At 43.3% G+C, this 13,172-nt stretch overlaps 2 protein-coding genes across 4 annotated transcripts; one reads left to right on the top strand and one right to left on the bottom strand.

Moving 5' to 3' along the window:
• Nucleotides 1-283: 283 nt before the first annotated feature.
• On the top strand, nucleotides 284-6,720 carry LOC101770090. Of its 2 annotated transcripts, none has more exons than XM_004958009.3 (4): nucleotides 284-493; nucleotides 2,676-2,711; nucleotides 2,830-3,687; nucleotides 4,097-6,720. In XM_004958009.3, the coding sequence occupies exons 2-4, from the start codon at nucleotides 2,676-2,678 to the stop codon at nucleotides 6,071-6,073; spliced, it is 2,871 nt and encodes a 956-aa protein (XP_004958066.1). In that variant the 5' UTR covers nucleotides 284-493; the 3' UTR covers nucleotides 6,074-6,720. The 2 variants fall into 2 exon arrangements, with proteins under 2 accessions (XP_004958066.1, XP_004958067.1); XM_004958010.3 differs by lacking the exon at nucleotides 284-493 and adding an exon at nucleotides 1,479-1,704.
• Nucleotides 6,721-7,012: 292 nt separating this feature from the next.
• LOC101769420 (nodulation receptor kinase) lies at nucleotides 7,013-11,934 on the bottom strand. Of its 2 annotated transcripts, none has more exons than XM_022824111.1 (12): nucleotides 11,703-11,934; nucleotides 11,299-11,449; nucleotides 11,026-11,097; nucleotides 10,873-10,944; nucleotides 10,606-10,674; nucleotides 10,280-10,512; nucleotides 9,769-9,989; nucleotides 9,255-9,381; nucleotides 9,109-9,177; nucleotides 8,770-8,959; nucleotides 8,045-8,177; nucleotides 7,013-7,826 (listed from the first exon to the last, which is right to left on the bottom strand). In XM_022824111.1, exons 1-12 carry the CDS (start codon nucleotides 11,779-11,781, stop codon nucleotides 7,485-7,487), a joined length of 1,758 nt encoding a protein of 585 aa, XP_022679846.1. In that variant the 5' UTR covers nucleotides 11,782-11,934; the 3' UTR covers nucleotides 7,013-7,484. The 2 variants fall into 2 exon arrangements, with proteins under 2 accessions (XP_022679846.1, XP_004958064.1); XM_004958007.4 differs by having other exon boundaries at nucleotides 10,307-10,512; nucleotides 11,703-11,931.
• Between the last annotated feature and the right edge of the window lie 1,238 nt (nucleotides 11,935-13,172).

The following is a 13,172-nucleotide window of genomic DNA, read 5'->3' as shown; positions in this document are numbered from 1 at the left end:
GAGGATCAAATTCCATGTAGAAGCCATGCGCAATAAAAAGAGTTTTAAAACCATATAGCTCGCTCTTCTTTATCTTAAAAAATATATATAGCTCGGTTTTACAAAAAGTTTGCCCAGTGCGTAAACAAGCCGAGCCCGTGCTGCTTCTCTAGGCCCACACATCACTGGGCTTCCCACAGGCCCGGCCTAGCCCGCGAAACTCCTGGGGCCCACCTCCAACTCGGCTGCCTCGTTTTGCCTCAAAGCATCTCACACCATCGTCGACTCGTCGTCCTCTCCACTTCGCCAGCGCCCAGCGCCCGCGCGACGCCAGGCGCCATCGCCGCCACCGGTCCACTTCGCCAGCGGCTGCGTCTCCGGCGTCCCACCGCCGGAGAACGTCGGAAATCTCGAAGCAATCCGTCCTCTCTCTGTCCTTCTCCTTCGTCGTCCTCTCAGCTGGACCGCGTGGACTGGAGATCCGTCCGGACCTGCCGGCTGTTTCCATTTCCTGGTAAGGCTCATCACCTTGCTTCGATGGATTATTGCTTGAATCCTGTTGCGTGGGATCTCATCTTTGCTGTGAGCGATCAAATCCGCGCCTCTCGTTCGCCTTGCCCGTCGATTAGAACTTAGAAGCGGATTTGTTTGCTTCAATTGCTTGGCGACGCGCTGCTAGTCTAATACATCCATCCAATGATGGCTCGATTTCGCTGCTCTCCTTCAGCGTGCAAGAATGTAAGATCGATCTTAGTTGAGTTCATATGACTTCACACCGGCGGCGGCGCGGACGCAATTCATTTCACAACTCGTAAAAAAAAGTTGGGGGATCGACTGAATCGGCCCCTTGCTTGCGTGGATTGATGAGGTGATTAGTGGATCGAGCCTAACATGCAATTGCTGCCAGTGCGAATGCTGATGGTTTGGTTGGGGGAGGACTGCAAAATGCAGCAGCTGATGTCTTTCTATCCTTTCTTTCCCCAGAGGAAAAATGCAGCCATAATTAGCATAAAGTTTTTCCCCTTAACATAATAAGTTAGTATGTATATTTAGAGTAGGAAATGATGGAATGCAGGAAGACAAAAGCAATTGTTAGAAGGACTTCTGACGATGCACAAATCTAGAAGAACATTGGATGTCCTTGTTGCACTCGTTTACCATTTTTTTTGGTCCACGGTGCCAATAATCCCACACGGGGATGTTCGGTGCTGACGTTGACACCTTCTTTGTTGCGTCACATGTGATATTTTACTAAGTTTGTAGCACAATTTTTCTTGGTGCTTTAGGCTGTTGGGCAGAATACAGTTACTGACTCCTTTTGTCTTTCGAAAAAAAAGGAATTAAGTGACTTTTAATATCCCACCACGGCCATCATCGCGCCTCTCCAGGCCCAAAACTTTCCGGGCTTCTTTGCCAGCCCAGCCCGGCCCGCACGGCGCTCGGGGTCCACCTCCACCCGGCTCTGCCCCGTCTCGTTTGTCTCAAAGCATCTCTCACACCAATCGCATCGACCTCCTCGTCACTTCGCCAGCGCCCGCGCCACGCCAGGCGCCAGCGCCGCCGTCGTCCACTTCACCGGCGGCCGCGTCTCCGGCATCCTGCTGCCGAGCACGCCGGCCGCTTCGAAGTGCGATACTTGTGCTGCATCTTCGTCGTTGTCGTCCGCTGTGCTGGAGCGGCGTGGACTGGAGATCCGTCCGGACCCGCGACTGATTCCATTTGCTGGTAAAGTAACTCAGCTTGCTTAGATGGATTCTTACCTGAATTGTCTTCTCCGGGATCTCATCTCTGCACCCGAACGATCAAATCCACACCTTTCGTTCGTTCTCCCCGTCTCGGTTAGCATCTGATTTGCTTGCTTCGTGAGACGCTACTAGTCTAATCCATCCGTTGATGGTTCGAATAGGTTCTTCTTCATGACCACGCGGGATCGATCTCACGTGACCCCGTATTTCGGTCCCGAAGTGCAGGTGCAGTTCATTTTGCAACTCGAAATAAAATTGGGGTATCAACTGAATCCTATGTGACAAGTTAAGTCTGTCCATGGCGGGCGTGAGATCAATAAAGTGCAGTTTCTCGTAACTTTCGTGATGCTGATTGGTGGGTCAATCCTAACCTGCCATTGCTGTCACTGCTAATGCAAATTGTTTGGTGGGGAATGACCGCAAAATGCAGCCATTTTTGTTTTTAGTTAGAGTGGCAGAAGGTTTTCTCCTTCAGCTCAGTATACGATGTAGATTTAGAGTAGGAAATATCGGAATGCAGGAATAATTATGATTTTACATGGTGTCTAAACTTGCTGTGCTTAAATCTAATTTTGGTATACTGATGTAGAGAAGGAGGTTTTCCTTTATTTTTTCAAAAAAGGAGAAAGTTCTATGGGCCCACATGTCATGGGGTAATCAATAGCATATTTGGGAGCCTGATAGTTTCCAGCGGCATGTGATGGATTATTCCATAATTTTAAGCGCTGCAAGCTATTCTGCACTTGTTGTTGAGGCACAAGTTGTCCAGTCGAATTTATGTCCAGCTACAGCTAATTCTATACTACTCTCACAGATCCTCATAGTATGATTACCCCCTCGTATCTTCACACTTCATGTATTGTGACTTGTTCTAGGGTTAAATTTTCCAGTTCTGGTGATATGCACGTAGAGTTGACTTACCACTAACTGAACCTGTACTTTTTTCTACAGATGGACTCTCTTGAGATCAAGGAAGAAGATTATCAGGTAGATAAGTTTGCCTGCATATTTATGTTCTCTCAAGCCCACATATTTATGTTCTATCAATCATCTTTGCATTCAGCCATCATGGATCCTAATCTGTACCCCTATTGCTTTTGTGCAGATGGATCCCATTGAAATCAAGGATGATGAAGAGCATCCGATAGAGATGCTTGTTGACCAACCTCGTTTTCTAGAACCTTTATGTCCAGAGGAGGTCAATGAAGACACACGAATATACCCTCGTGTAGGGGGTGAGTACCAGGTGGAAGTTCCAGATCTACTAACTGAAGAGGAACAGGCGAAACTAAGGTCATCAACAGTTTATGACAGCAGAGCGTTTGGTTTTGAGTACCCTGTGGGTGTAGGATTAGCTATTCCAGTCACGTGGACCCAAAATACAAGCACTCGTGTAAAAGAAGAGCATGGGGGGTTGTCACGACGCAGTTCATGTGCTTCACAAGATGAAGCCCCCATCCAAAGCAGTGAAAATTTTCCGGTAAATTTACATCAGGACAGGATTTGTTCAGAGTGTCTTGGCTGTAAAGTTAAATATGCTGAGGAAGGTGAGAAATTAGCAGGATCTGATGGACAAGACATGCATTGCTCACAAAGAAGGGAAGTTTTAGGTTGTTCTTGTGTAAAGAGAAAATTCGATGATTGTTTACCATTGCCTGGGATGCCAAGATACTCCTGGAGTGATGAAGAGGCACAAAGTTTTCTTCTTGGTCTCTACATTTTCGGGAAAAATCTTGTTCAGGTGACAAAATTTATGGAAACCAAGACAATGGGAGAAGTTTTATCCTATTACTATGGAGAATTTTTCAGGTCTGATGCATACAGGCGATGGGCAGCATGTAGAAAAGCAAGAAGCAGGAGGTGTATTCTTGGGCTGCGTATATTTTCTGGTCCGAGGCAGCAGGAATTGTTGTCACGTTTGCTTGCTGGTGTAGCTAGGGAAGTTGAAGCTTCGTTGATGGAGGTGTGCTGACTTTTGTTTTCCTCCTCTTCCTCTTCCTTTTCTTCTACTTCTCTTTCCTTTTTCCTACTAAACATCAAACCATTGAAAAATGACGTGTACAATCAGTTCAACAACTATAGGCCTACATTTTCTATTATCTCTAATTTGTAATGACACTTAAGGCAGGGCAGCTCATCAGCATTGCTATTAGCTACAGTGTTTGTTCCATTATACAGCCATTAATGCCATTCTTTTCTGCTTTTGAAAAAGGCCTAGCATTTAGTATGCTTGTTCTTATTTATTATTTAAGTTTTCGTATTTTAAACTTTTGCTCTAAGAAGTTAATGAATTTTTGTCTAGCATCTTATTGCACTGATGTGATTCCACTCAGCTCTCTCAAGAGTTGACCTCTATATATGGTCTTCTGCAGGTCTTTAAAATATTCAATGAGGGAACATCTACTTTTGAGCAGTTTATTTTGACCTTAAGGTCCACAGTTGGTGCTCAAGTTCTTGTACAGGCAGTTGGAATTGGCAAGGGAAAGTATGACTTGACTGGATTTGCATTAGATCCTAGCAGAAATCATGGTATCTCAACCCGTCCGGAAATCCCAGTTGGCAAGGCTTGCTCAGCGCTTTCATCTGGAGATATCATAAAGTTTTTGACTGGTGATTTCAGACTAAGCAAGGCAAGATCCAATGATCTATTCTGGGAGGCTGTCTGGCCTCGCTTGCTTTCAAGGGGCTGGCACTCAGAACAACCCAAGGACTCTTCACAAGTTGGAAAGCATGCTTTAGTCTTTCTCATCCCAGGTGTAAAGAAATTTTCTAGAAAGAAGCTTGTCAAAGGAAATCATTATTTTGATTCTGTTAGTGATGTCTTGAGCAAAGTTGCATCTGAACCAAGGCTGCTTGAATTTGGAGTTCAGGGTGGTAATGATGACAGTGGGATTAAGCATGAAAATGGATGGATCCATGATTCTGAACATGACAGAAACACACTTCCTAACAAGAAACCTTCCTATAACCGTCCCACTGAGCCTGGGTGTTCCCCAGAACTAATGAAATTTACTGTGGTGGATACCAGCCTTGTTCAAGGGGAAGAACCTTCTAAGGTGAGGTCACTAAGAAATCTACCAACAGATTCCAGTCATGGTTACATGTCTTCACCAAGTTCTGAAGATTCTGGTAGTGACAGCGCAGAGGAACACTCAGATTCCGAGGACAGCTCCCAGCCTTATGAACATGTAAGTACTGATCGATGCACAACTGGCGCAAAGTATGCTAGTGAGGAGAGAAAAAGTAAGCCCCCGACAATTGTTAAGATGGATTCTAGTGTAATTCAGAAGGCTGCTTCCTCAGGCACATTAACATCGATCAATGGTCATATTTCAACTGATCAAGGTTTCAGCACAATGAGTAATGCATGCTCTTCAACAGCAAGTATTCTTCCTGTTGACGTTAAAAGAGTCCATGCTACTACTTCCACTGAAATAAGCTTTCAGTTCGATCAAAGGGCGAATGCTGAGTCCCAAGTTTTCTTAGCACCCTTTTCGAAGAGAAGAAGGTTAGTTTCCTCTAAGACTGAAAGAACTGGCCGCAGAAATACGACGACCAATGAAAATCATTACTGGAAGCAAGCTGACGAGCCGCTGCAACATGATGTGTCTGGAGCAAATGAAGCAAGCGGAGAGGCCAAGTCTTTTGTATGGGGTGCAATTCCGAACTCATCAACTAACATATCCTTTGATGTCAATAACAAGAAGCCATACTGCAGACGGCTTGACAATGTGCCCCCTAATGCTGAAACAATGGTTTACAGAGAATCTATTCAAAATAGGCATGTCATTGATCTCAATATACCACAAATGCCTTCTGATTATGAGTCAACTGTGAGCTACATTGCCTCTCCATCTGACAAAAATATGCAAACCATGGCTAGGCCTCCACGTTCTTCAGGAACTGAGGAGGTGGCTGACCAACTTCCAGACATGGATGCCTCTAGTGATGTGCTCTATGAGGAGCTTTCTTTCAACTCAAGAAGGCATAGTAGCCGAAGCCGCCCGCCAACAGCCCGAGCTCTGGAAGCTCTTGCCTGTGGCTTTCTTGGTACCAAACAGAAGGGCAGGGAGGCAAATTTCCCATCTTCGAGCAGGAGCAGCAGACCTGTTCGGCGACCACGACGATCGCCTGATGTTTCACTGCCATTTCCTTCTGATGGCAAAGGATGTATTTCTCATTTTCCTGATCCGCCCACGGATGTCAATGGATGGAACATGAGTAACCCTCCATTCCAAATGATCCACAGCAGCCCCTCTGATAAATCCACAGATAAAGTTACTCCTGACTTGTTTGGAGCAGACAAGTCTACTGACAAAGGAGTTCATGAATTATTTAGCATACCTTAGATCCCATGAAAATGAGGAAGGTCGACCCATATCCAGTAATACCTTTGGATTAGTCAACCTTTATGAATGGATTGGCTGCTGATTAAGAGAATGAAGTGATCGTGTGGTCAAAATGCAACCTGCAGTAAGTGATGGGTGCTGCTTGTTCAGACTTCGGTTTATGGTTGAGAAACGAATTGAGGAAGATTATACAGCTCAGTTTTCAATTTCATCTATAGTCTTGTGCATGTCTATTGCCTAAATATTCAATCCCGATACTTATCAAGAACATATGACACCCATGAACTACAAAGATGTGATAGACAATTGCCTTCGCATCAGGCGCTCCAGCCTGCAGTGGCTTATCAAGTTTTATGTGACAGATCAAGACCACACGCTTCTTGTTCGGAAGCCTATGATGAAGCTTTTACCTTTTTTTCTTTGAGGTTTTCTGATAAAACTTTACCGGGAGTTATACTCTTGCTTTTTTTTTTACATGTACTATGTGGGATAACGGAACAAGCATGTAGCGTGCCCATATAAGTACCATACCTGAACTAAACTTGAAACTCTCTCTGTTGACAAACCCATAAGGCCTATGTTCTAAGTATACTTGTGAAAATCTGTATGCCCATGATCTATTCTGAGGTTCAGAGTTTCTACCCTAAGTTTGGTGTATGCTACAAGATGCGTCTTTGATCTGGTGGGTTACTTTTCGGTTTTTTGCCATTTTTTTCGTTTTCCTCCTAAAGACTGTTTCTCCTTTGAAACCAGCAGACATGGGTTGCGTTTGTTTGGCCGTAAGGCTTTCTTGTGGCGATCATAGGTCTGCCTGCTTGTGACGGTGACCTATACTTGCTTTCCTAAATTTTACAAGAGTTTCATTCATCCACCATATTTCAATATGTATTGGTTTCAGAGACGCCTGCTCAACAATACTTGTTGGGGAAATTCATCCCATTGTCGGTCGGAAACTATGTTTAATTACGCAAGGACAAGATCAATTACAGCAAGAGTAGTACAATGTCCCAATGCAGCAACAGTTCAAATAATGAAGTGATGCTACCTCAACATATCTTTCTTTTTGGAGGGGTTACGTCACCATATCTGATGTTTCAAACAATGTCCAAAGAATAGCTGTGCACATACGTTCACCAGCTTTAAGGCGATTGAATCAATGGCAATTTTACAGGCAAAACTAGCCTAGTCTCCTGGCTTCACAAAGCATTTCCCAGTGCAGGTGTGGGCGTGTAGCTGATCTGTGCTCTCACCACTGGATAGGTTCTGTAGATGGTACAGACTACAGAAATGGGTAACATGACCCCTCCATGCCGTTTTCAGGTGCTTAAGGCTCAATGTCCAAGCTCAGATGTGCCTTGAACAAGGGTACATCCCTGATGGCACCCGTTGTGAGATCATAAGCACAGTCCAGTTACCTAGGAAGCGAAGGCATCGTTTGCAATTGTCCCTTTGTCGGCTCGATTCGCGCTGAACCTGATGTGAACATCTTCCTGTCAATGGACAGATAGCGATTGGAGCCCAGAGTCCCTGTGCTTTCGATGGACCTCATGTACTCAGACGCGTTGTTCTCGATGATCAGTGCGTCTTCCAGCTCCCTGAGAACGTCCTCCATGCTTGGCCGGAAGGTTGAGAAGGGCTCGGTGCATACCAAAGCGACCTCAAGCACTCTCCACATGGCCTCTGAACAATATTGCCCTTTTATGCCAGGGTCCACCATCTCTTCGATCTTGTACTCCCTTATGTAAGGTTTTGCCTGCATGACATGGGATCAATGTAACATTATTATTGGACTCAGGGAGCTCAAATATATATCATATTTTGTCAAGAACTACTATGACGAAAACATATAAATTATTTAAGCAATCACAAAATCTAGAGGATGCAGATAAAGCATTGCGAGCTTCCAGACAGAAGATGTTACATTTGATGGAGATGGGCAATGGATGACTATAGAGTGTAATGTGAACATACCCACTCAACTAAGCTCCATTCATCACGAGGCCTTTTGACATCAAGTGGTTCTCTTCCCGTCACAATTTCTAACAGGACTACTCCAAAACTGAAGACATCACTTCTGGTGGATAACACCTGAGTGGAATAGTATCTGAAAAAAAGAAGCATCAATAAATCATGACAATTGACGAACATGTTCTGGAAGATTCAATGCATGATGATTCGAAATTTCAACTAACATATAATAATTCCACAGCTGGCATATAATTTGTGGTATGGTGGTTGAATTCTAAAATAGAAAACAATTTTGGTTAGACAACATTTAACAATGTCTAAACATGTATTAAAAAATACATGTGCAACAACTCTTTGCTTACACATTAATATGCTTTTTACCTTCTAGAGTTGACATTTCTGTCGTATTTTTGGATGATTTAAAATGAAGTTATTTATTAAAATTACAGGACCTGCTACTGTAATAATGTTGATCCCAGATTCTCAGTATGACGCAGAAATATCCAACTCTGAACACGATCTACTGATATCTAGTGGGTGAAAAAACTGTTACTTAGATTAACTTACTCCCAAATGTTATGTTCACGTTGATGGAAATATTTAAAATTTTCTCAACCTTATTTTTCGAACAATACGTTGCTCTATCTATTTAAATCACCGCTGTTCCAATTACAGTCTTTTGATATCCTAATATTTATTGACGAAGTGAAAGCCATGAAAAAACTTACTCAGGGTCCAAGTACCCAGCAGTTCCTCTCACTTCCATTGATGGATTACTGTCACCTTCCTGAGGTGCATACTTAGAAAACCCAAAGTCGGCTACCTTGCCACACATGCTGTGATCCATAAGTATGTTGCTTGATTTAATATCTCTGTGTATGATACAACGCCCTGCAAAATTGTGCAGATATACCAGCCCTGAACAAGTAAAACATGCAATGAGTTATGCAAACGTAGAAATAAAAGGAAGCATTTACACAGTTGAATATTTATAGACCAAAGGTCAACATAAAGCAACAAGGAGAAACAAGCGGATTGTGAATTCACACAAAAAAGGCACTTCTTACCTCTTGCTGCACCAATACAAACAGATAATCTGGTAGGCCAATCAAGAACTTTCCTTTTGGATGCCTCACCTTCAAACCAAAAAAATGAAGATTATAATAAGGGTATTACAAGTGAAAAGTAAATAAAGTGTTATGAAACATGATACCATAGAGGCGATCCTGTAGTGAGCCATTGGACATGAATGGATATACCAATATCTGCTGATCCTTTTCACAGCAATAGCCAATAAGTGGGACCAAATTCTCATGCCACACAGCAGAAAGAAGTCTCAACTGTGTCAATTGGTTGATCCAGGGATCAGAGGAACTTTGCTTGATGAAATGATTAAATAGATATATATTGAAAAATAGAACTTAAGCCTATGCCAACTTGCTTGGGACTGAAAGGATTTGATGTTGACTGAAAAAATAGAACTTAAACTAACTGGAACACATGAACATTGATGTAAAATTTGACCATATATAAAATAGAGTTATTATGGAATATTTGCTAGATATGACAACAGATAGAAAAATAAAACTTCTCACACAAGATTGTGACACAGTAAAATGCCACATTCATGACTCAGAACAAACTCTTCCCCAGAAGATTCCTTTATGCTGGTGTGATTTTTTTTTTTGGGGGAAAAACAATGCTAATATGGCAGAATTGGTCTGTACCTCATTGTTAAACTCACGTGTTCCCTGTGTTGATGAGCTTGATCGGACTTTTACTGCAACTTCTTGTCCATGTGGTAATATACCTCGATAAACTGCTCCAAACCCACCCTCTCCTATCAATCTTTTGAAGTTGCCTGTTGCAGTCTGGATAGATTTGAGGGACAGCTGTTGTACTGCAGGGTTTGTAGTGTTATGGATACCGCATTCTTGAAAAATGGGGTCTGCATAAACCATGTAAATCAAGAAATAATTTATCTATAAAGTATTTAAGCAATGGATACACTGAAACCATGAAAGATTTGCCCTACTTTCTGCTTATTAGCCTCCCACTGAAATAAAAATGGAATGATTCTGTTTACATGGTTTCCATGTCCTACTGCCAGCGTTGTTCTGTTTTTTTCCATTCGATCATATAACTACTGATCGTTGTTCATGTTCATCTAAGAGGTTATACATGGCATGTAAGTTCTATTTCATCCCCAAAATAAAGACTGCACAGAAGACCATCTACCATATACTGTAGCAGCAGGAGACATACTTGTTGTAGACGAGCAGTCTTTTTCTGGAGAACGACGTTCACGTTTGTTAAAACAAACAAATAGAAATCCAAGAGCAAAAGTGCATGCCAAAGATCCACCAGCAACACCACCGATAACAATTACTCTCTGACTGGCAACTCCAGGTGGGCTTTGGTACTCTTCAGCAGGGGAGCTATGATACTCTTCAGCAGCACAGGCTCCATGCCTTTTTATTTGCATAAAGAAAGGCTAGTAAAATTATGTTGCTGCTACACGTAAAAGAAATATAACTTGAAAATGGATACAATACAAATGTTACCTGAAATCCACCCCGGTTGAGAAACCATCAGGCAGCTGATTGCTCAGGAAGGGGTTGCACTTCACTGACCTAGATTGGATGACATTTGTTTGATCAGATCTTTTAGGTGGCAATTCACACAAACTGCCCACGTGATGTGAGAAGCATATGAGATCAAATGGAGGTAGAACGACCAGAATGAGATGGCAGGAATCTAGAATTACTCATGGATTTTATTGAAGCCTTTGTATCATAAAGAGAAATAAGAGACAGATAGCATATGCTTACAGGTTGCGCAGGTGTTTGAGAGCAGAAAAGGATACCGGAATAGATCCAGTGAAATTATTGTCTTGCAGATCACTGCACGAACAGGAGTAAGACAAAAAAGCCAACGCCTAGCAAAGCATGAATTCTCTATGGAAATCAGACAGTTTAACATACATTTCAGTTAGGTCCGTTAAGTTACCAATGGTTGCCGGAATCTGGCCTTGCAAATTCTTCGAAGAAAAGTTCCTGCGCAAGTACTAATTCATCACATTCTTTCTGGACAAACACCAACTTGCTGATGCAAGTACCATATGGACACAATAAAAGCACCTCAATTCAAAGTACAAGATCAATCAAATCTGAATATAACAGAAACAAAAACAAGCCAAAGTGGTGCTCTGAAAGCATATGTGTGAGCGTTGATCATCAGGTAGGAGTGTCACTCACAGCTTGACGACGACACGGACGCCATCCTTGGGTTCGCAAGAGAATCCTTCCCAGGTAGACGGGGAACACGGGTCTCCATTCCATGACTCGAGCATCTCATTCTCTCGGTTCCTCTCTGACAGCTCCTCCTTCAACCGCTTCGCAACATCCTCTGTGTGAAAGTCAAGCAGGAAAAAAGTCCCCCCATCACATCAGAAAGAAGCACAACAATACAGGCACCAAATTTGGAAGAAAACAACAGCAAGTCACGTCAGTCAGACGCAAAAAAGCAGCCTGCTTTGTGCACGAAATTCCGGTTCATGCCTTCATGGTCCAATCGAACCAGAAACCATCGGCACTATTGGCGAGTAAATAATCAAGAACTGAAGAAAGAAGGATTCGGCCATGACGCCAAACAAGACTACCTTGGGCGAGGCCTTGGGATGCCGCGGCGGTGGCGAGGGCGAGGAGCAGCGCATAGAGGAGGAGGAAGCGGGCGGCCATACCATGGGGGTTGCCCGCTGCCGCTGCCGGCCGGCGGAACGCAGGGAGCTTGCGGGGTGGAAAGGGTCAGCAGTGGGGCGGTTGGTTGGCGCGTTGTTTTGTAGCGTCGCCGCTTGTCTGCTGGCGCTCGGCACGGCCGTCGACAGCGACGGCGCGCTTTTTCTTTCCCTGCACTGTTCCGGTGCGTCATCGATGGAGCTCCGGATATTCTTAGGCCGTGTATGCTCCCGGGGGACGAGCGCTACGGTACAGGCTTGACCAATGACCACCGTCAATGAAATGTTGCTTGTTACTTGCTCTTCTAGTATTCTTGTTCTTGAATTTCAGAGAGAAGGAGCGGGCGAGGGAGAAATGTGCCAATGTGCTCTCCCTCCTAGTTGTCTGCGTGTTGAGAGAGTGTTCTTCTACCTTTTCTTTTCTTTATTTTTTGAAGCATTTCTTTTCTTTTCTTTTCTTTTCATTGGGATGTCGTTCTAGACTTTCTTGTAGTCAGAATTAAGCGGAGGGAATATGCTGGCGGTTGGCCCATGGGCCAGCACAGAATGAGCTCTGTTTGATGCTTATTGGGTTTAATTGAAGGCATTCTGTTTCAAATTGGGGTTTACTAAGTGCCTTTTAATGAGACAAAATCTTTCACTCTATCTGCCAGAAGAGAATCGATGAGCCAGCTATTTCTTGAGTTTTCTGGCTACTGGTACATTAATTGAAAATTGTTGAGGAGTACTCAAGTACTCCTTTTCCACGAAAGATCACAAATCTCAAAGCATAATTCATTAGTTAAACAAAATTAAAATGAACTTAATCATTGGTACCTTTTGGGGCCGGCCCGGCCTGGCCCTGCTCAGTCCAGCCCATCACACCCTATCCCGTTTACAACGGAGGCGACCGAGATTGCGTTCGTAGATGGCACGGCATTCCGTTTTCATCTTCTTTTTACTTCCTATTTTGGTTGGTCGATGGACTTGTAATGGCTGGTCATCTGTGTTTTCCGTCCCTTCTTTATCTTTTGCTTCAGGCGATGGATCATCTTCTCGGTTTTGATCATAAGTGAAATTGAGTTAATCCTGTTTTGAAAGAAACAACTTGGATATGCTGAGGATTTGATGAGTGAATTGTTAATTGCCATTGTAATAGTTTTTAGTAATAGTGTACATGGAACATGTGTAGAATAGCTATACTACACTGGCATCAAAAAGTGAGCGTGCACGTTGCTTGTGAAGGATGCTCATGTCTCATGGAAATAAACCACAATGGAAAAAAAACAAATCAATGAAATCAATTAGATCCAGGCTTCGTTGGGGCAGGGCCGGTCTTGTTCGAGAACAAAATGGATAATTAATTAAAAATATTTGATTAATTACTTATTTGCTTTAAGAGCTTTATGGAAAGAA

Source organism: Setaria italica, chromosome II, assembly GCF_000263155.2.
Source record: "Setaria italica strain Yugu1 chromosome II, Setaria_italica_v2.0, whole genome shotgun sequence".
In the NCBI taxonomy this organism is placed as follows: Eukaryota; Viridiplantae; Streptophyta; class Magnoliopsida; order Poales; family Poaceae; genus Setaria; species Setaria italica.
The sequence above is the reverse complement of the archived record's forward strand: the minus strand, read 5'-3'. Positions and strand labels throughout refer to the sequence as shown.